At 36.6% G+C, this 22,823-nt stretch overlaps 1 protein-coding gene across 3 annotated transcripts in view; it reads right to left on the bottom strand.

Annotated features, from left to right (window-relative positions):
- The window catches only part of COL4A5 (collagen type IV alpha 5 chain), a 266,238-nt gene that overhangs the window by 82,335 nt on the left and 161,080 nt on the right, over positions 1–22,823 (bottom strand). For all 3 annotated transcript variants that reach the window (XM_049107518.1, XM_025431466.3, XM_049107517.1), the window contains exons 17-21: positions 22,568–22,621; positions 20,974–21,015; positions 18,856–18,988; positions 12,253–12,426; positions 11,871–11,954 (exon numbers count right to left, since the gene is read on the bottom strand). In XM_049107518.1, coding sequence (XP_048963475.1) covers positions 11,871–11,954; positions 12,253–12,426; positions 18,856–18,988; positions 20,974–21,015; positions 22,568–22,621 — 487 coding nt within the window. The remainder of the gene's footprint in view (positions 1–11,870; positions 11,955–12,252; positions 12,427–18,855; positions 18,989–20,973; positions 21,016–22,567; positions 22,622–22,823) is intronic.

Below are 22,823 nucleotides of genomic sequence, written 5' to 3'. Positions count from 1 at the left end.
AGGACGGCAAGGACTCTCCTACCGCTGGGCGCCCACAAGCGGCGCAGATCAGCGCAACAGCGCTGCCAGGGAGCATCTAGGTCAGTGCGGACTGGAAGACCGTGGTAGTTATTGTGGGGAGCTGACTCCAGGGATGGAGACCTAGCTGCCACCAGTGTGGTTGTTCCTCCTTATTTCACCCTGTGCCTGGGAGGGGTGGGGACTCCAGGGAACTGAGGCCTCATGGGGTAAACAGCTCCCACTGAGCTCGGTACCCGCAGGGGGCGGGGCAGCTCCCTCAGGTGCACACACCTGAGAATCAGCACAGTAGGCCCGCCACCAGAAGATCAGCTGGAAGAACCAGGGAAGATAAAGTTCTTCACCAAGCAGCACTGGAAAGCTCCAGGGGAATTCAAGGACTTTATAGTATATAGACCTAGAGGGTACCCCCCTTTTCTCCCCCTTTTCCAGTACAATTATTTTTATATCAGACTAAAAATTTCTTTTTTTTTTAATTTTATTTATTTATTCATAGAGATGCAGAGAGAGAGAGAGAGAGAGAGAGAGAGGCAGAGACACAGGCAGAGGGAGAAGCAGGCTCCATGCAGGGATCCTGACGTGGGACTCGATCCAGGGTCTCCAGGATCTCGCCCTGGGCTGCAGGCGGCGCCAAACCGCTGCGCCACCGGGGCTGCCCCAGACTAAAAATTTCTAATATTTTTCTCATTTCCCGCCTCAACACAATGTCTTACCACCTCTACATTTTTAAGTTTCTCCTTTTTTGACTTTCATATTACTACAATTACATGTCTTAGGCATATTTTCCACTTCTAGATTCCCTTCAACATACTCAATTTAATTTTGGGAGATACACAAGATATGTTTTTTTTTATTTGTGTTTTTTGTTTTCTCTGCCTCATTTTGCTCTACAATGGTGGAAGTTAATACCTTCTAAAACATGACCAGCATGAACCCAAAACCAAGTGGAATACTGTGCTGGTTAATTCTGTGAGATTATATTCTCTCTTCATTCCCATTCTGCCTCCCTCTTTTATCCCGTTTGTGTTTTGGTGGTCAATGGTGGGGCTTTCTACAAGTATTGCTGCTTTATATAGATTTGGGACTGAGCATCTTCTAACATACAGAACTTAATACACTCAGAACCAAGAAGATAACCCTCTACATTCTCTCTCCAACTTCTTCACCATCATCTTCTTCTTCACCATCATTATGTCCTAGTCCCACCCCTTGTCTTCTCTTTTCTTTTTCTTTTTCCTCCTCTTTACTTTTGCTTTTTTCACTTCTTTTTCTCTTTTTTTTTCTTCTCTTTTGGGATTCTTGGCCTTTTATTTTTTACTACTCTTTTTTAAATTTATTTTTCACTTTGGTAGTCCTTTTATTTTGTTCTGATCTTTATTTTCATTTTCTGGTCTCTGGCATCCTCAGAATCATCTAGGGTGAAGTTTACTTAGGTTGTGGTTGATATTCTTAACTCATCCCTCTCATACAGCCACTCTGCACTGAGCAAAAATGACCAGAAGGAAGAAATCACCACAAAAGAAAGAATCAGAAACAGTACACTCTGCCACAGAGTTACAGAACATGGATTACAATTCGATATCAGAAAGCCAATACAGAGGCACAATTATAAAGCTACTGGTGGCTCTGGAAAAAAGCATACAGGATTCAAGAGATTTCATGACTGCAGAATTTAGATCTAATCAGGACAAAATTAAAAATCAATTAAATGAGATGCAATCCAAACTGGAGGTCCTAATGATGAGGGATAAAGAGGTGGAAGAAAGAGTGAGTAACATAGAAGACAAGTTGATGGCAAGGAAGAAAGCTGAGGAAAAAAGAGAAAACCACTTAAAAGACCATGAAGAAATGTTAAGGGAAATAAATGATAGCCTCAGAAGGAAAAATCTATATATAATTGGGGTTCCAGAAAACGCTGAGAGGGACAGAGGGCCAGAATGCATATTTGAATATTATAGCTGAATACTTCCCTAATTTGGGGATGGAAAGAGGCATTCAGATCCAGGAGGTAGAGAGGTACCTCCCCAAAAATCAATAGAAACCATTCAACACCTCAGAATTTAATAGTTAAACTTGCAAATTCCAAAGATAAAATCCTTAAAGCAGCAAGAGACAAGAGAGTCTTAACTTCTATGGGGAGAAATACTAGATTAACAGAAGACCTCTCCATAGAGACCTGGCAGGCCAGAAAGGGCTGACAGGATATACTCAGGGTATTAAATGATAAAAACATTCAGCCAAGAATACTTTATCCAGCAAGGCTCTCATTCAGAATAGAAGGAGAGATAGAAAGCTTCCAAGATAGGCAGAAATTGAAAGAATATGTGACCACCAAACCAGCTCTGCAAGAAATATTAAGAGGGACCTGTAAAAGAAAGAGGAAGCCTGGGCAGCCTGGGTGACTCAGCGGTTTAGTGGCACCTTCCGCCCAGGGCATGATCCTGGAGTCCCGGGATCGAGTCCCATGTCGGGCTCCCTGCATGGAGCCTGTTTCTCCCTCTGCCTGTGTCTCTGCCTCTCTGTCTCTGTCTCTGTGTGTCTCTCATGAATAAATAAATAAAATCTTTAAAAAGAGAAAGAAAGAGGAAGCCCAAAGAAATAATCTAAATAACAATCAGGGACTGAATAGGTATTAAGATGACACTAAATTCATATCTTTCAATAGTAACTCTGAATGTGTTGGGCTAAATGATCCCATCAAAAGACACACGGTTTCAGACTGGATAAAAAAGCAAGACCCATCTATTTACTGTCTAAAAGAGACTCATTTTAGATCAAAGACACCTCCAACCTGGAAATGAAAGGATCGAGAGCCATTTACCATTCAAATGGTCCTCAAGAGAAGCCTGGGGTAGCAATCCTGGTATCAGATAAATTAAAGTTTATCCCAAGGACTATAGTAAGAGATGAAGAAGGACACTATATCATACTTAAAGGGTCTATCTAACAAGAAGACCTAACAATCATGACTATTCATGCCCCTAACGTGGGAGCTACAAAGTATATCAATCAATTAATAACCAAAGTAAAGACATACTTAGATAATAATACACTAATAGTAGGAGACTTCAACCTGGCACGTGCTGCAAATGACAGATATTCCAAGCATAAAATCACCAAAGAAACAAGGGCTTTAAATGATACACTGGACCAGATGGATTTCATAGATATTTACAGAACTTTACATCCAAAGGCAACTGAATACACATTCAAGTGCACAAGGAACTTTCTCCAGAATAGTCCACATACTGGATCACAAATCAGGTCTCAACCAATAGCAAAAGATTGGGATTGTCCCCTGCATATTTTCAGACCACAATGCTTTGAAACTGGAACTCAATCACAAGAAGAAATTTGGAAGAAACTCAAACACGGGAGGTAAAAGAGCATCCTACTAAAAGATGAATGGGTCAACCATGAAATTAGAGAAGAATTAAAAAGATCCATGGAAACTAATGAGAATGAAGATACAACGGTTCAAAATCTTTGGGATGCAGCAAAAGCAGTCCTAAGAGGGAAATATACCGCAATAAAACATCCCTCAAAATACTAGAAAAAAACTCAAATACACACGATAACCTCGCACCTAAAGGAAATGGACAAAAAAACAGCAAATAAAACCAACACCAAGCAGAAGAGGGAAAAAAATAAAGATTCAAGCAGAACTCAATGAAATAGAGACCAGAAGAACTATAGAACAGATCAACAAAACCAGGATTTGCTTCTGTGAAAGAATTTATAAGATAGATAAACCATTACCAGCCTTATTGAAAAAAGACTCAAATTAATAAAGTTATGATTGAAAGAGGAGAGATTATAACCGATACCAAGGAAATACAAACAATTTTAAAAACGTATTACAGCAGCTATATGCCAATAAATTAGGCAATCTAGAAGAAATGGATGCATTTCTGGAAAACCACAAACTACCACAACTGGAACAGGAAGAAATAGAAAACCTGAACAGGCCTATAACCAGGGAGGAAATTGAGGCAGTCATCAAAAACCTCCCAATACACAATAGTCCAGGGCCAGATGTCTTCCCAGGGGAATTCTATCAAATGTTTGAGGAAGAAATAATACCTATTCTACTAAAGCTGTTCCAAAGAATAGAAAGGGACAGAATACTTCCAAACTCTTTTTATGAGGCGGCCAGCATCACCTTAATTCCAAAACGAAAGACTCCACCAAAAAGGAGAATTATAGACCAATATCCTTGATGAATATGGATGCAAAAATTCTCAGCAAGATACTAGCCAATAGGATTCAATAGTACATTAAGATTATTGACCATGCCCAAGTGGGATTTAACCCCAGAATGCAAGAGTGGTTCAACATTCATAAAACAATTAACGTGATAGATCACATCAACAAGAGAAAAAAACAAGAACCATATGATCCTCTCAATAGATGCAGAGAAAGCATTTGACAAAATACGTCATCCATTCCTGATCAAAACTCTCCAGAGTGTAGGGGTAGAGGTAACATTCCTCAGCATCTTAAAGGTCATCTATTGGAAGCCCACAGCAAATATCATTCTCAATGGGGAAAAACTGAGAGCCTTTCCCCTAAGATCAGGAACACAACAGGGATGTCCACTCTCACCAGTGCTATTCAACATAGTATTAGAAGTCCTAGCCTCAGCAATCAGACAACAAAAAGAAATAAAAGGCATTCAAATAGGTAAACAAGAAGTCAAACTCTTCCCTCTTCACAGATGACATGATACTGTACATAGAAAACCAAAAAGACTCCACTCCAAGATTACTAGAACTCATACAACAATTCGGCAGTGTGGCAGAATACAAAATCAATGCCCAGAAATCAGTGGCATTTTTCTACACTAACAATGACACTGAAAAAAGAGAAATTAAGGAGTCAATCCCATTTACAATTATACCCCAAACCATAAGATACCTAGGAATAAACCTAACCAAAGAGGTAATGGATCTACACCCTAAAAACTACAGAACACTTCTGAAAGAAACTGAGGAAGACACAAAGAGATCAAAAATATTCCATGCTCATGGATTGGAAGGATTAATATTGTGAAAATGTCTCTGCTACCTAGGGAAATTTACACATTCAATGCAATCCCTATCAAAATACCATGGACTTGGGACGCCCGGGTGGCTCAGTGGTTAAGTGTCTGCCTTCGGCCTAGGGCATGACCCTGGAGTCCCGGGATCGAGTCCCACATCTGGCTCCCTGCCTGGAGCCCGCTTCTCCCTCTGCCTGTGTCTCTGCCTCTCTGTGTGTCTTTCATGAATAAATAAATAAAATATTTTTAAAAAATACCATGGACTTTCTTCAGAGAGTTGAAACAAATAATCTTAAAATTTGTGAGGAATCAGAAAGACCCTGAATAGCCAGGGGAATATTGAAAAAGAAAACCAGAGCCAGGGGCATCATAATGTCAGATTTCAAGTTGTACTACAAAGCTGTGATCATTAAGACATTGTGGTACTAACACAAAAACAGACACATATCAATGGAGCAGAATAGAGAACCCAGAAATGGGCCCTCAACTCTTTGGTCAACTAACATTTGACAAAGCTTGAAAGACTATCCACTGGAAAAAGTCTCTTCAATAAATGGTGTTGGGAAAACTGGACAGCCACATGCAGAAGAATTAAGCTAGACCATTCTCTTACACCATACACAAAGATAAATTCAAAATGGATGAAAAACCTAAATGTGTGTCAAGAATCCATCAAAATCCTAGAGGAGAACACAGGGAACACCATTTTTTACCTTGGCCACATCAACTTCTTGCAAGATACATCTATGAAGGCAAGGGAAAAAAGCAAAAATGAACTATTGGGACTTCACCGAGATAAAAAGCTTCTGCACAGCAAAAGAAACAGTCAACAAAACTAAAAGACAATCTACAGAATGGGAGAAGATATTTACAAATGACATATCTGATAAAGGGCTAGTGTCCAAGATCTATAAAGAACTTACCAAACTCAACACCCAAGAAACCAACAATCCAATAATGAAATGGGCAGAAGACACGAACAAAAATCTCACCAAAGAAGACATAGACATGGCCAACAAGCATAGGAGAAAATGCTTTGCATCACTTGCCATAAGGAAAATACAAACCAAAGCCTCAATGTGATACCACTTTACACCAGTGAGAATGGTGAAAATTAACAAGACAGGAAATAACAAATGTTGGAGAAGATGTGGAGAAAGGGGAACCCTCTTGCACTGTTAATGGGAATGTGAACAGGTGAAGCCACTCTGGAAAACTGTGTGGAGGTTCCTCAAAGAGTTAAAAATAGAGCTACCCTATGATCCAGCAATTGTGCTACTGGGGATCTACCCCAAAGATACAGACGCAGTGAAAAGCTGAGACACTTGCACTCCAATGTTTATAGCAGCCATGTCCAAAATAGCCAAAATGTGGAAGGAGCCTTGCTGTCCATTTTTAGATGACTGAATAAAGAAGAAGTGGTCTATATATACGATGGAATATTACTCAGCCATTAGAAATGATCAATACCCACCATTTGTTTCAACTTGGATGGAACTGGAGGGTATTATGCTGAGTGAAGTAAGTCAATCGGAGAGGGACAATCATATGGTTTCACTCATATGGGGAATATAAAAAATAGTGAAAAGGATCATAGGGGAAAGCAGAAAAAATGAGTGGGAAAAATCAGAGAGCGTAACAAAACATGAGAGATTCCTAACTCTTGGAAGCGAACAAGGGGTTAGTGGAAGGGGAGGTGGGTGAGGGGATGGGGTCACTGGGTGATAGGCACTGAGAGGGGCACTTGACGGGATGAGCACTGGGTGACATACTATATGTCGGAAATTTTGAACTCCAAAAATGTATACAAAAAAAAAAATAAAGAGACAGTGTGGTTCTGTCACAAAAACAGACACATAGATCAGTGGAACAGAATAGAGAATCCAGAAGTGGACCCTCAACTTTATGGTCAACTAATATTTGACAAAGGAGGAAAGACTATCCACTGGAAAAGACAGTCTCTTCAATAAATGGTGCTGGGAAAATTGGACATCCACATGCAGAAGAATTAAGCTAGACCATTCTCTTACGCCATACACAGAGATAAACTCAAAATGGATGAAAGATCTAAAAGTTAGACAAGGGATCCCTGGGTGGCGCAGCGGTTTGGCGCCTGCCTTTGGCCCAGGGCGCGATCCTGGAGACCCGGGATCGAATCCCATGTCGGGCTCCCGGTGCATGGAGCCTGCTTCTCCCTCTGCCTATGTCTCTGCCTCTCTCTCTCTCTCTGTGACTATCATAAATAAATAAAAATTTAAAAAAATAAAATAAAATAAAAAAAAAATAAAAGTTAGACAAGATTCCATCAAAATCCTAGAGGAAAACACAGGCAACACCCTTTTTGAACTTGGCACAGCAGTTCCTTGCAAGATACATCCATGAAGGCAAGAGAAACAAAAGCAAAAATGAATTATTGGGACTTCATCAAGATAAAAAGCTTCTGCACAGCAAAAGAAACAGTCAACAAAACTAAAAGACAACCTACAGAATGGGAGAAGATATTTGCAAATGACCTATCAGATAAAGGGCTAGTATCAAGATCTATAAAGAACTTATTAAACTCAGCAAATAAACAAACAATCCAATCATGATATGGACAAAAGACATAAACAGAAATTTCACAGAGGATGACATAGACATGGCCAACAAGCACATGAGAAAATGCTCCGCATCACTGGCCATCAGGTAAAACCACAATGAGATACCACCTCACACCAGTGAAAATGGTGAACATTAACAAGACAGGAAACAACAAATGTTGGAGAGGATGTGGAGAAAGGGGAACCCTCTTGCACTGTTGGTGGGAATGTGAACTGGTATAGCCACTCTGGAAAACTGTGTGGAGGTTCCTCAAAGAGTTAATAGATCTGCCCTATGACCCAGCAATTGCACTGCTGGGGATTTACCCCAAAGGTACAGACGCAGTGAAACGCCGGGACACCTGCACCCCGATGTTTATAGCAGCAATGTCCACAATAGCCAAACTGTGGAAGGAGCCTTGGTGTCCATCAAAAGATGAATGGATAAAGAAGCTGTGGTCTATGTATACAATGGAATATTACTCAGCCATTAGAAATGACAAATACCCACCATTTGCTTCGATGTGGATGGACCTGGAGGGTATTATGCTGAGTGAAATAAGTCAATTGGAAAAGGACAAACATTATATGGTCTCATTCATTTGGGGAATATAAAAATTAGTGAAAGGGAATAAAGGGAAAGGAGAGAAAATAAGTGAAAATAACAGTGAGGGTGACAGAACATGAGAGACAGCTAACTCTGGGAAATGAACAAGAGGTAGTGGAAGGGGAGGAGGGTGGGGGGTTGGTGTGACTGGGTGATGGGCACTGAGGGGGGCACTTGGCGGGGTGAGCACTGGGTGTTATGCTATATGTTGGTAAATTGAACTCCAATAAAATAATTTTAAAAAAAGAAAAAAATAAAGATTGTTATATTTATAGAAAAACTACACCTGGTTAAATGCAAATGGACATACTAAGGATGGGTAGCAGTTTGCGATTTTAACAGTGTGGTCAAATGAGATGATGATATATGATTAAAAAAAAAAAAACTTAACGCAAGGGCATGTACCTAATGAGTATAGAGTATCCTAAGAAGAAAGAATGGTCATGTGTGGCATATTTAAGAAACATCAAGGATACCACATTGTTTAAGTAGAGAGAGGAAGGGGAAGCAGGTCAGAGAGTTCACAGGTTAGTGATTGGAAGTATAATAAAATGTCACATAGGCCACCATAAATCCTGGTTTTTACTATGAGTGAAATGAGAATCCAATAGAATAGGTAAACAGAAAAGCAAGATGATATGACTTAAGTTTAAAAGGATGTCTCTGGCTGCTATATTGAGAATAGAATGGAAATGCAATGATTGAAATAGGGTAACCATTTAAGTGGCTATTGCTGTAGTAATCTTGGAAAGATGATGGCTAATCCCAGAGTGATGGAAATGAAGAAGACGGGAACTGGTTAGATTCTGGATATATCTGAAAATAGAGCTAATGGGATTTTCTCATGGATCATACATGGAATGCAAAAGAAGAGAATCAAAGATGACTCCAATGTATTTTTAGCCCAAGCAACCAAAAGGCTAGGGAGGCCTGCATTTAAAAAAGGGAAGACATAAGTGGTAAAATTATGGGGGAGAGGTAGCAGAGATCAGGACTTTAGCTTGATCAAGATGTCAAGTTTAAAATGTTAGGTAGATAGTTGGATATACTAATATAGAGGAAAAGAGTTATATTTTGACAGGAGACATAAATTTGAAAGTCATTGGCAAATAGGTGGTATTTAAAGTCATGTGACTGAGTGAGTTCGAATACAGAGGAGGAACAAGGACTAAAATGCTCAGGGCTTCCAAAATTAAAAGTTGGATAGATAAATTTAAAATACATATGGAAATGGAAAGTAAGCCAAGACTTAGTATAAAGCTACAAAATTCATATAGTCTAGCACTGGTGCAAGGAGAAACAAATAGAACAATGAACAAAATAGGTCAGAAATAGACACATATATAGTCTCGTAAGATTTATAACAGTGCTAATGTAATTCATTGGAGAAATGATGGTCTTTTGTACTACAATACTGAGTCAATTGGATATATGGGAATATGGATCAAATAGATATACGGTACTGGGTCATATGGATATATGGGGAAAAAACTGATGCCTGCTTCAAACTATACACGAAAATTACTTGACACTTCGAAGATCAAACTGTAAAAGTCAAAATGATAAAGCTTCTAGAAGAAAATACACAGAAATATCATCAGGTTCTTGGGATAAGCAAAGATTTCTAAAACAGAATATAAACAACACTAGCCATGAAAGAAGACATTAATGACTGGATTTCTTTTAATTAATAACTTATGCAAAAAAAAGAGTAAAAAACCAGGTCACAGAATGGGAGAAGATAGCTGTGATACATATATCCAACAACGCAATTAAAAATAGGAAAAAAGCATTTTACAAAGAAAATATATGAACTATAAGAAAAGATGTTCAATATCAGTAAGTCATAAGGTAACAGGAAACTAAAACCACTTTGGAAAATGGTTGGTGATATCTATGGAAACAAAACCTGCACCTACCCCTAGAACCCAGCAATTCCATTCCCAGGTATATACACAACAGAAATGAATGCTTATATCCTACAAAAAATATATAAGAACGTTCAGGTTTACTTATAATAGCCTTAGACCAAATATCCATTGACATTAGAATGAATATTTAGACATATAAATACAATAAATACCAAAGAGCATTGAAAAAGATTGCTACAAACAAAAATATAGGTATATCCTACAGACATAATATTCAGTAAAAGAACCAGACACAAAAGAGCCTATACTGTATGATTCCATTTATACAAAGTTCAAGATTAGGCAAATTACTGTATGACAGAGGATAAAATGATGGTTACCTTTATGAGTGCTGACTAGGGAACATAAGAGTCTTCTAAAGTCTTGGAAAAGTTATATATTTTGTTTTAGATGGCAATTGCATGGGAGATTATATAGATAAATTGATATACATATAAAGAGAATGAAATATATAGAGAGACAAATATATAACGGGCTATCGATATCTATATATCCGTATCTATATCAATCTAGATAGATAGATGATTAGATAGATAGATAGATAGATAGATAGATAGATAGATAGATGATAGATAATGTAGACATGTCAATCTCTATCACTACCTCTATATCTAATAGATGTAATATTCCAAGGAGGTATAAAAAAAATCAGAACAAGTGAAGAAGGTGTCAAAAAATGGAAAAATATAGTAAAAAACTGGATACTCTGGATTAGCAGAGTATAGGCTGCTGGTCACTTGGAAAAAATAGCATCTATGGAGTGGTGGATTAGGGCAGTAAAGTCTTGATTGAAGTGAATAGTATCCAGAGACAAAGAGTAGAAAATTCTGGAGTTTTGCTGCAATGGGAGCAGAGAAATAGAGCAGGATTTGGCAGGGGAAGTAGGATTATGATAAGGTATTTTTTATATAGCTGAAAAAAAGGTATATTTGTATGCTCCTGGAAGTGACCCAGTAAAAGGGAAAAACTGATGATGTGGGAGAGGCAGGAATTTCTGGAATGAAATCCTTGGGAAAACAAGAGGGAATGGAATTTATTGTACAAATAGAAGAATTGGTTTTAGATTGGAATAGTAACAGTAATAGGCAGGAAGGTAGAATATATGTGCATAGATACATGTAGGTAGGTGAATGTGGTAGTGGCAATCTGTGAAAATTCTGTTATTTTTTCAGTTGGTCAATGAAAAAGGAAGCAGGTCACAATCTTAAAATGAGAATGGAAGAGGAGGTATTAAAAATTTGAGGAGGAAAGAGCAGGTGTAGGGTTAGAAGATGTGGTAATCTAGAAGTACCAAAACCAGGCTTTTGTTCCAAGTGTGTATAATGAAGTGAGAAGAGAGCAAAGGAGGCAAGGTTTTATGTTTGGGATTGTTTACAATGATTGATCATGCATTTATAGGTTAAGAGGGAAGAAAGGACATCAAAAGGTTGAAGGAGAGTCAAAGTTGGCAGGTATCAGTGAGGTTGAAGTAATATTGGAGTCAGGTTATAGGTAGTGAGCTAGAAAGGATAAAGTGGTCAGAAAATGGTATTCATGAAATCAAGATTATGGAAGTATGCACTACTGGTAATGAGATGGTCTTGTGAGTAAGACCATGAGAGTGAGTGGATGAGGTAGAGTGGAAGATATGTGGCATTTGGCTGAAGATCTGAAGGAATGAAGGAATGACTGCGGGGGAGCAGGGGGAGCCAAACCTTTCACTCCTTGTTCTCCTTGGAGTCCTCTATCACCTGGAGATCCGGGAGGGCCTGGAGGGCCTGTTTCACATATCTCATCACCTAAGATAAAGGATAGCAAGCTAATTGTTGCGAAATATCCAGAAGACTAAGCAAAAAGAAAGTTGACAGGCTAGAAAAAAGATCTATTTTCAGTTACTTCTCTGCAGTAATACAACTACCTATAAGCAAAAAGAAGATATAATATTGGTGATAATATGAAGAGAAAATCTAAGCATCAAAGAATTACCAAAAATCAAAAGTAGAAGAAGCAGTGGAATAATGCCAATCTTCAGCTGGATCTATTTACAAATGAAAACAAAACAAAAACCACAGAATTTAGGGAAAAAGTATAGCTTACTAGGAGAGATGTGAGGGCCAGGAGGGCCAGGAGGCCCTCGAAGTCCAGGAGCCCCAGGCTGCCCATCAAGTCCGGGAAATCCAGGAATAGATATTCCAGGTGGGCCTTCATCACCTTTCTGGCCCCTTTCTCCAGGAAAGCCAGGGGGGCCAGGAGGACCCATAACTGCAGTCCCTAAGATTAAAAAAAATTAAGGTGATCAAAATGATCTTATTTTAGAGATACTACTTTAGTTCTCAATGAGACATAAATAATAGGATCTTCCTTTAATGTATAATTCCAGTTATGTTTCTATATTTTCTATGAGAATCAACATCTGGAAAAGCATGAAAAGTTTTAAATAATGTAAGTACCAGTTTGAGTGTAAGAAAGAATAATTTAAGGTAGCTTTACTACTTTTGGAAGTGTACTAATAACCCTCTACCTGCTCTTATTTGATGGTATGATTTTTTTTTTGAGGCTATGATCTTTTTTAATCTAAGAAATACTAGAAAGGCATTAGCAAGAGAAAAATAGGCACCTCAAAGTTCTCATGTAAACATGGCTCTATTTCTGGACATTCTTCTGTTCCACTATCTATTCTTATACCATGAACATATCTTTTTATAATAATAAAAATAACTATATAATTATATATAATTTGAGTAACATTTTCTTTTTTTTTTAATTTATTTTTTATTGGTGTTCAATTTACTAACATACAGAATAACCCCCAGTGCCCATCACCCATTCACTCCCACCCCCCGCCCTCCTCCCCTTCTACCACCCCTATTTGAGTAACATTTTCAAAACTGTTAAGGAAAATATACCCATCTTTGTTCTTTTTAAAAACCATATTTACTAGACTCAGAAATTTATCTTCTAAATGCATTTTAGAATCAGTTTGTCACTTTCACTTTAAAGCAACACTGGAGGGCAGCCCCGGTGGCTCAGCCATTTAGCGCCACATTCGGCACAGGGTGTGATCCTGGAGACAAGGGATCGAGTCCTATGTCAGGCTCCCTGCATGAAGCCTGCTTCTTTCTCTGCCTGTGTCTCTGCCTCTCTCTCTCTCTCTCTCTCTCTCTCTCTCGTCTTTCATGAATAAATAAATAAAAATCTTAAAAAATAAAACAACACTGGAATTTTGAATGAGACAATTTTGAATTTAAAGATTAAATTTTGGGGCACCTGGATGGCTCAGTGGTTGAGCGTCTGCCTTTGGCTCAGATCATGATCCTTGTGTCCTGGGATCAAGTCCCGCATCAGGCTCCCCATAGGGAGCCTGCTTCTACCTCTGCCTGTGTCTCTGACTCTGTGTCTCTCATGAGCAAATAAATAACATCTTTTAAAGAAAATAGATTCAATTTTGGAAGAATCACCTGTTTATAATATTGAGTTCTCATATCAAGAAATTAAACATATCATTCCATTTATTTATTAATTTTATATTATTTAATGATATTTTACAGAATTCTGAAAAAAGGTCTTATACATCTTTGGTTTATTCATGGGTTTATTTGATTACCCCAATGAATTTTACTGCTATTACTATTGTTAACTGGATTTTTTTCTCTTATTTTTTATTGCTGGTGAAGAGAAAGGCAAATTATTTAAGTATTCAACTATCATATCTGGCCACTTTGCAAACGTTTGAAATTCTGGTAATTTGTCATTTGATTCTTTTAGATTTTCTAGCTAGATTATAATAAAGTTTGTGAATAACTAAAGCTTGTGGTTTTGTTCCATCCTTACACCTCTTTTTTCTTCCAGACCTAGTGTACTGGCTGGTCTCTCCAGTTCAAGGACAAACACTATAGGCAACTCTGAGTACATGTATCTTATTTTTGACTTGAATGGGAATGTTCCTGATGTTTCACCACAAAATTATGACAAAGTATGACATTCCCTGTACAGTCCTGTACTTCCTGTATGAAGCAGACAGCTTCATCAAGTTCCCTTTTAAACTTAGTTTGATAACTTCTTTACCTTTTAAAAATGAATGCGTATTGAATTTTATTGACTGTTTTCTTTGCAAATATTGGCCTATTCTCTTTTAATCTGTCAATGTAGGCAGTTATAGTAATGTTGAACCATCCTTGAAATCTTAGGGTAAAATCTACTTGGTCATATCATCATATTATTTAATATACTTCTGAATTGATTTGCTAATATTTTATTTAGGATACTTGTTTCTACACTTATAAATGAGATTGAACTATAGTTATTTCTAGTGTTATCTCCTTGGTGGTTTGGTATCAATGCTATTAAATTAAATGTTCTTCTAAAAAAAAAGTTCTGAAAAAGTCTGTAAAAAATCAGAATTATTCACCCAATAACTTAGTAGAATTCACGGGCAGCCCTGGTGGCTCAGCGGTTTAGTGCTGCATGCAGCCCAGGGTGGGATCCTGGCGTCCCGGGATCGAGTCCCACGTTGAGCTCCCTGCATGGAGCCTGCTTCTCCCTCTGCCTGTGTCTCTGCCTATCTCTCTCTCTGTGTCTCTCATGAATAAATAAATAAAATCTTTTAAAAAAAACTTAGTAGAATTCACCCACAAATTATATAACCATTCATTTAATTCTTTTTCATGGAATTCTTTAACATTTCCAAGTCTTCCATGGTAAGTAATCTACTTTTTCCTTTTTTTAAAAAAAAGATTTTATTTATTTATTCATAAGAGACAGAGAGAGAGAAAGAGAGAGAGAGAGGCAGAGACACAGGCAGAGGGAGAAGCAGGCTCCATGCAGGGAGCCCGACGTGGGACTCGATCCCAGGACGCCAGGATCACGCCCTGGGCTGAAGGCAGGCGCTAAACCATTGAGCCACCCAGGCATTCCCGTTTTTTACTTTCTCAGGAAAATTTTAGTAATGTGTGTTTTCTGTTTCATGAGGAATGCATATTTCATTTAGAATTTCCAATATATTGATAGGGTCTTATAGTTTTCTTGTAATTTAAAAAAATTAATTGTAGCTATGATTAAAATATTTTGTTGGTATTATTTATGCCTTCTCTTGCTTTCCTCTTGATCATATTTTATTCTTATTTTTACCTTTATCAAGTTTCTCCTTCTATTTTGTTTATGCTTATTTCAGTTATTATTTTTTCAAATTAGCTCATTTATTTTAGTATCTTTAATTTTGTGATAAATTAAGGGTACCTTGGGGAATATAAATAATAGTGAAAGGGAATATAAGGGAAGGGAGAAGAAATGTGTGGGAAATATCAGAAAGGGAGACAGAACGTAAAGACTGCTAACTCTGGGAAACGAACTAGGGGTGGTGGAAGGGGAGAAGGGCGGGGGGTGGGAGTGAATGGGTGACGGGCACTGGGGGTTAGTCTGTATGTTAGTAAATTGAACACCAATAAAAAATAAATTAAAAAAAATTAAGGGTACCACTTTCGCTATGTTTAATAAGTTTTGATATAAGGTTGCTTAGCATTCAGTCATTTCCATTTCTGTTCTTCCTTACCTCTAGAGTTGTTTACACATGTCTATGTTAATATACAAATGTAAAGATATTTGGGGCCTTCTGTTGTTAATTTCTAACTTCATATCACTATGGTCACAGAGCATGGCCTGCATATAATTTAAAAAAAAAATTTTAAGAGAGGGGGCATTTCAGTGGCTCAGTTGTTTAAGCATCCAACACTTGGTTTCAACTCAGGTTGTGATCTAATGGGTCATAGGATCCAGCTACACACCAGGCTCATGATCAGTGGTAAGTCAGTTGGAATCTGCTCAAAGATTTTCCTTATGCCCCTCCCCAACTTGCACGTGCTCTCTCTTAACAATAAATAAATCTTTTTTAAAAAAATAAAATATGCTGAGTGAAATAAGTCAATCAGAGAAGGACAAACATTATATGGTCTCATTCATTTGGGGAATATAAAAAATAGTGAAAGGGAATAAAGGGGAAAGGAGAAAAAATGAGTGGGAAATATCAGAAAGGGAGACAGAACATGAGAGACTCCTAACTCTGGGAAACGAACTAGGGGTGATGGAAGGGGAGGTGGGTGGAGGGTGGGGTGACTGAGTGACGGGCACTGAGGTGGGCACTTGACGGGATGAGCACTGGGTGTTATTCTATATGTTGGCAAATTGAACACCAATAAAAAATAAATTAAAAAATAAAAAGAAAAAATATTTAAAAAATATTTTTTCTGATCTAATAGAGTCAATTTTTGTAAATGTTTCATTTAAGTTTGAAAAGAACGCATATTCTCTGCTGCACAAAGCTTTTCTTTCTCCCACATACACAGCTTGATTGTGCTGCTCAAATCATTTATATCCTGATTTGTTTTTTATTTCCTTAATATGTTAAGGATTTACCAATTTGTCACTTGCAGTTTATCAGTTTTCACTCTATTCATTCAAAGCTGTATTTTTAGATGTATGAAGTCTCATGACTTTTACACCATTGTGGCATAATTTATCTATATCTGTCCAAATGAAATGTCTTTATGAAATGTCTCCTTTTTAATATATTTCTTGAATTGAATTCTATTTCATATTAGAAGTGTTAAATCAGCTATCTCTTAGATAGCATTTGCCTAATATCTTTCAACTGCTTTATTAAAAAATTTTTTATGTTCTTTTACTTTTTAAAAATTTTTTACTTATTTATTTGACAGAGAGAACACAAGCAGGAGGTGCAGGATAGGAAGAAGTAGGCTCCCCACTGAGCAGAGAGCCCAATGCTGGGCTCAATTCTAATTCCAGGGTCCTGGAATCATGACCTGAGCCTAAGGCAGATGCTTAACCAACTAAGGTGCCCCGTCCTTTTACTTTAAATAGGCCTATTACGCACAGTATATATTTTTATTTCAATTTTATTTTAGTTTTTATCTTTTAATCAGTACTTAGTCCTTTCACATTTTTGGGGAGTTACTGATTTGTTTTTGACTTTTTCTTGTCATCTTATATTTTATTTTTCTATTTACCAAAGTTTATCTGTGTCTGTTTTGTCCCAATTCTAACTCATATGATGGAGATCAAGATTTTTGGTCATTTTCTTTCTTTCAAAGGATGTGTAAGTCATGTATTTTATTTATATTCTTCTCTAGTGGTTATTACCTAAATTCTAACCTATGTACTTAAACTTCTATTTTTCTAAAAACATAAGGTTAATAGTATTAGTATTCTCTCTAATAAGACAAAAAAACTTACATTGACTCCCCTCTCTTCTCTCTGCATTCCTACATCCTATAGCAATAATGCATATAATTATAGTTCCACGAAATACCTTTCCCAACTGTTGGTTCTTGCAGTTTACCAATTCCCACCCCCAGGTTCATCCTGAATTCATTCCCTTCTTAGCCTAAACCCTCCAGTAACTATTTCAGAGAAGTCCTGGAGGTAGTCAACTTTCTAAGCATTACATCTTCATACTAGGATGACAGTTTGATGTAATACAGAATCCCAAATTCATAGTTACTTTGCTTTATCACTTTGAAAATTCTCCATTATATTCTTCTGACTCTCACTGCTTTGTAGGTAATCTGCCTTTTCCCTCAGAGAGTTTTTAAAACTTTCTTTTTATCCTTAAATTCTAAAATGTCCCTACAATATGTCATTATGTATTTGTGTATTATCATTATTTTATTCTTGCTTGGTAATTCATATACCATTTCATAGGGACTCATGTTTTCTTTCAATAAACAGACGTTCTCAGTCATTAATTTCACAAATATTGCCTGTTGTCCCATTCTTTCCTTCTTGAAATCTTCCACGGTAAATTTTGGAACTTCTAGGTTTATCCTTTATGTCTCTTAATTTTTCTTTCATATGATCTAATTCTATAACTTTTTTGCTGCATCTTGGGAGAATTTCTTATCTGAATTTTCTAAACATAGTAGGTGTTTAGTGTACTATCTTGAAATTAGAAATTCAAAGTGTATACTTAGAATGAAATGAAACCCACATTTATTATTTCCCCTTGGGGGGATCACTGAGTGTCACTTATCATGTTAATAATTCATAAGTCACATTTTTGAAGGGTAAGGAACAATAATTTATTAAACATGTATGTTTGCCAGGTGCTATGCTAGATGCCTTTTCATATTTTACATAAATCCATACCATCACTTCTTTTTAGAAAACATTCAAATAAACATGCTAGACAAGAGTAGTACTTAGTCCATGGCCAAAACAGAAATGCTCTACTATGTTGTGTATCTTCAACAAGGGAATGATATAATGCTCACTCCTGAGCCCTCAAATTTTATTACAAAGCAAAATCACTATGGGGATTTTTAAGTAGATATTTCTGGATTTTTAAGTGAATAGCGCCATTTACTATTTTAATACAGTAAATCTTATAAAAATAGGCATTAGAATAGCATCCCTTTCCATAGCAGCGTGAAAAACTTAATGATTAATTTTTGAATCACAGAAACATTGCACTTTATTAGTAACAAAAGGTAGAAATGACTAGGCTTTTTTTAAAAAGTAGAAATGAGAAGTTTGGTGAGAAAATCTATATAAGATTTGAGAAGTTTCTGTCAACTAAAAAATACTCATGTCCTCTACTGCCATGCTCATCCTGGAACTAGTGATAATACTGGACATGTGGATTAGTAAAGATGCCATAAACACAAGAACATTAAGTACAGTCTCCTTTACCTGGAGGTCCAGGAAGGCCAGGTGGACCCTGTATTCCAGGAAATCCTCGCTCTCCTTTTTCTCCAGGCAAGCCAGGTAACCCCATGTTTCCTTTCTCTCCTACAGTTACACCGGTCCCAGGCCTAGGAATTACCTTTATTATGAAAGAAAAAAATAAATGAACTCAAAGAGGAAAAGCCCTGTTCTCCTAAAAATAACCTAGCGGCTACATACAATTACAGTGCCATCATTTTCACAAAGCTCTCAAATGCAAAATCATTAAGACTGCTTCACAGATTATGAGTCACATTCTGTATCACTCCTATCCTTCAACTGATTATAAACTATTTAATACTAGTAATAATATTACCACCCTCCTGAGCCCCAGGCTTACAGAGCTAGAATTATTTTTGATGTCTCTTACCACATTCAATTCATTCCAAATACATAAGCCTGATAATTCTTTACTGAAAATGTCTCTCTAATTTGCTTCCTTCTTTCCTGTTGCCACAGCTACTATCTCCATCTCACACTTGGACTAGCAGAAGCACCTCTGAGCTTCTCCCCTTAAATCCAAATCTACTGCTAGGATATACTTCCCCAAAAATCAATTTCTTTGTGTTAGCTATCCTATTTAAGGACTCAAAATTGCTCACTACTTCTTACTATGTCTGATGCTACTTTTCACCCTGGACTTTGTCAAATCTCGTCTCACTTCCAATACCTCTCTCACCTATTTCACCTCCTGTTATTTCTAGCAGTGAATTTTTAGGAGAGTGAGGTCTGTCTGATTCTAACCGCTTCATGTATCTTGCACATGTATCTTCTGCTCTGAATATGCCATTTCAGATATCTATAATGCCTTCTTCCAATCTTTCCCTTTATCAACCTATACTTCTTTCTTCCTCGAAAACAAAATGAAACAAACTCATCACTTTCAGGAGGGCTTTATTGATTAGAATCAACTAACTTATTCCTTTTCTCTTGGTCTTCTTAGAATCTTAGTGCCTAAAGACGTTCATATTAAATAATTGAAATATAAAGAAATTAATCTCATAGAGCTATAATGATAATTAAGCTTTAGATTTAAGAGCCTGTTGGACTGAAGTACAAAGCAACACCTACTGGAAAAGTGCAATGTTTCATCCAGGCTCTATTGGATATAAGAAATATTCAGACAAAAGGAGACTGGAAGTTGTGGGACCTAGAATGGAGATATAGTTCAAAAGGGATAGTGAGGCTGCTGGATAGGACTGCACTCTCAAAATTTCCACTTCTGATAGTTATCAAAATGTTATTATCTCATTTTATAAAGAAACTATTTCTTAGAGATCTAGTATTTGATTTTAAAATGAAAGTGAGTAAAAATTAAATAAGGTCTCTAAGTATATCCTCATTAGATCTGTTAATTACTAAGTATCAATACCTGAGACTATGGACAGAAAGAATTAATGTTACTCAAATGTCTGAACATACAGACTTTATGACATTTGCATCTTTGTAGATTCAATGCAGTATAGAACCAAGAGTCTTACCAAATTTCAACCAAAAATATGACAAAATGTAGCAATAATATTTTATTCTTATTAACACTGGAAATATATTTGACCTAAATTTCATGGTGAATGCAAACATGACAAAATCTGCAAACCTCCTAATTATTCTTTCATAGAACAGTTTCCAACATTTGATTAAGAGCCCCTAAAAGCACATACCCAGGGAAGAAAGAGGTATGAATCAGACAATTACAATTGGAAAAATCTATTGAGACCAAATCCATCTTTCCAGAGCTCTGCAGGGCCAATCCTTAGCTCCCAAAATTTCTTTTATTGAAACTTTATAAGCAACACTTGCACCACCTGCTGGTTACTTGAGAAATAATTTGGCATTCATGATGCAAAACAACCCAATGCCACAATTTTGGATCTTTACTATGGAGAAGTAATAGGAAGAACAATAAAAAGACTTTGAAGTCAACATTACTGAAGTTTTTAGATGTAGGCTTTTAAGCCAGTAAAAGTTACTAATTAATGACTTGGAATTTTGTATTCTATGAGGAAAAGGAACAGAGTATATCAAGGCACAAAAATAAAAATACATCCATACATTTGATAAATGAAGACTAAAATAAAAACTTACAAGTCCAGGAGGCCCAGTTGAGCCAATGTCACCTTTTTGGCCCTGTTTAATAAAAGTGTAAAGTAGATTAGTAAAAACTACACCAAAATATCCATTTCCTTAAAACATAATATAACTTTCGTGAAGACCAAGGAATCGATAATAAAATATCTCAAAGAGAAATTCAACTCAAGGTAATGAGACAGTACTGAAATAAGTCTAGGAAACCCGTGATGTTGTCTTAGATTTACTAGCTATATGATTTTGATCAAATCAATTAACTTATCTGCCTTCTATATAGACCAGACTTCTAAGGTATTTCTAGATGCAACATCCTTTGATTTAAAGATTCTTATTTTCTAGTAAATTATGAATACTCTATAAAGAAGATACTGAATAAAAAAATTGGCACCACTAGAATCAGTGAAAACCATTATATTTTTAACTTGTAGCCATATTTTTTTTTCATAAAACTTGTCGAGGGCATAAATTTAGTGTTATTTACGTTAGTGGCAGATATTTTAGAGCTGATGGACTTAACTATAATCAGGAACAGCTAATTAATTATAATTGCTTTTGAGAGCTCTCAGAAACCAATGAAAGACAAATTCAGAGACAAAAACTGTTACTCTTAACCAGTAACTACAACAGCATGAAAAACACAGTATGCAACTGTTATTCTACTGGCCAAGACCTAAGGATAGATGTTTCTCTCAGCCCTCAGTTCTTGTTCTAGACTTGTTCATAGGAACTTTTCATCTATCTAAAAGCTTCTTTTACTTTAAAGAGTTATTCAGTCCTATCACTTTATTTACTACTTGAAAAAAAGTCCTACTCTTTGAGTATTTATTATCTTCCTTAATTCTAGCTGTGTCACTTAGTCCAAGCTTGAAGTTGGATCTAATTTAGAAATAAGCCATCATTAAAATATACACCCTCTGGGTACATTCAGGTTTGCAACACCTTTTCCTCCCTGCCTGCAAAACAAAGCTTTTCAGTATTGGTTTTCATATAAAGCAATTAAAGACCACAGAGATTGGAAAACCGGATATTTTGTGCTCTGCTATAAATAAGGGAAATGTGTGCTTCATACATTCTTTCAAAGTCACTTTTAAAATAGATAACTAAATAAGTGACTTCCAGTCAGGCTGTATAGCCAAATGAAAAAAAAATTGACAAAAAATTAGCCACAGCCTTTCAGACAATAATTGCACAGAGAATGGAAATTTTTAGTGGAGACATCCTAAATTCACAGGTACAAGCCTTTTTAGTATGAGGACCTCACTAAAATAGTGCTGAAACCACTTTCTGGAGAATAAAAGTCTTGCCGATACATGCTCAAAATAAAAGCACCAACTTTTCACAATTGAAATGCTAAAGTTAAACAATTCTTCATGTATTTCCACCACATGGATTGTGATTTAGGACAATGAATGAAAATTTAGAGGAACCGGTACAAAAGAAAAAGGAGCAACACCAAAAGATGAATAAAGAATGTATGCTTTGAATACAAAAGCTAGTTATTTAGAATTTTTTAATTTAGAGCTCAACCTTGGGAGAGAAAAGGATTATGTTTAGAATAAAACCAGTCACTTCAAAGTATTAAAATTCTTACCTTTTCTCCATCCCTTCCTGGTTCACCAGGGTAACCAGGATCACCAGGTAAACCCTTTAAAACATAGAGATTAGGGTGACATCAGCAAAAATGGTGGAGTAAGGAAGTCCAAACATCCTCACCTCCATAAAAGCGACAAAGAACATTGGCAAAAATGGTCAGAGTCAACTTTTTTAGAACACTAGAAATTAATCAAAGAGTTGTAGCAATCCAGGAAGTATTTGTTGGGGAAAAGAAAATGACTGAATCTTGATAA

The sequence above is a fragment of the Canis lupus genome, chromosome X (genome assembly GCF_003254725.2).
Source record: "Canis lupus dingo isolate Sandy chromosome X, ASM325472v2, whole genome shotgun sequence".
Taxonomy (NCBI): domain Eukaryota; kingdom Metazoa; phylum Chordata; class Mammalia; order Carnivora; family Canidae; genus Canis; species Canis lupus.
This window is presented reverse-complemented; position numbering and strand designations above follow the sequence as displayed.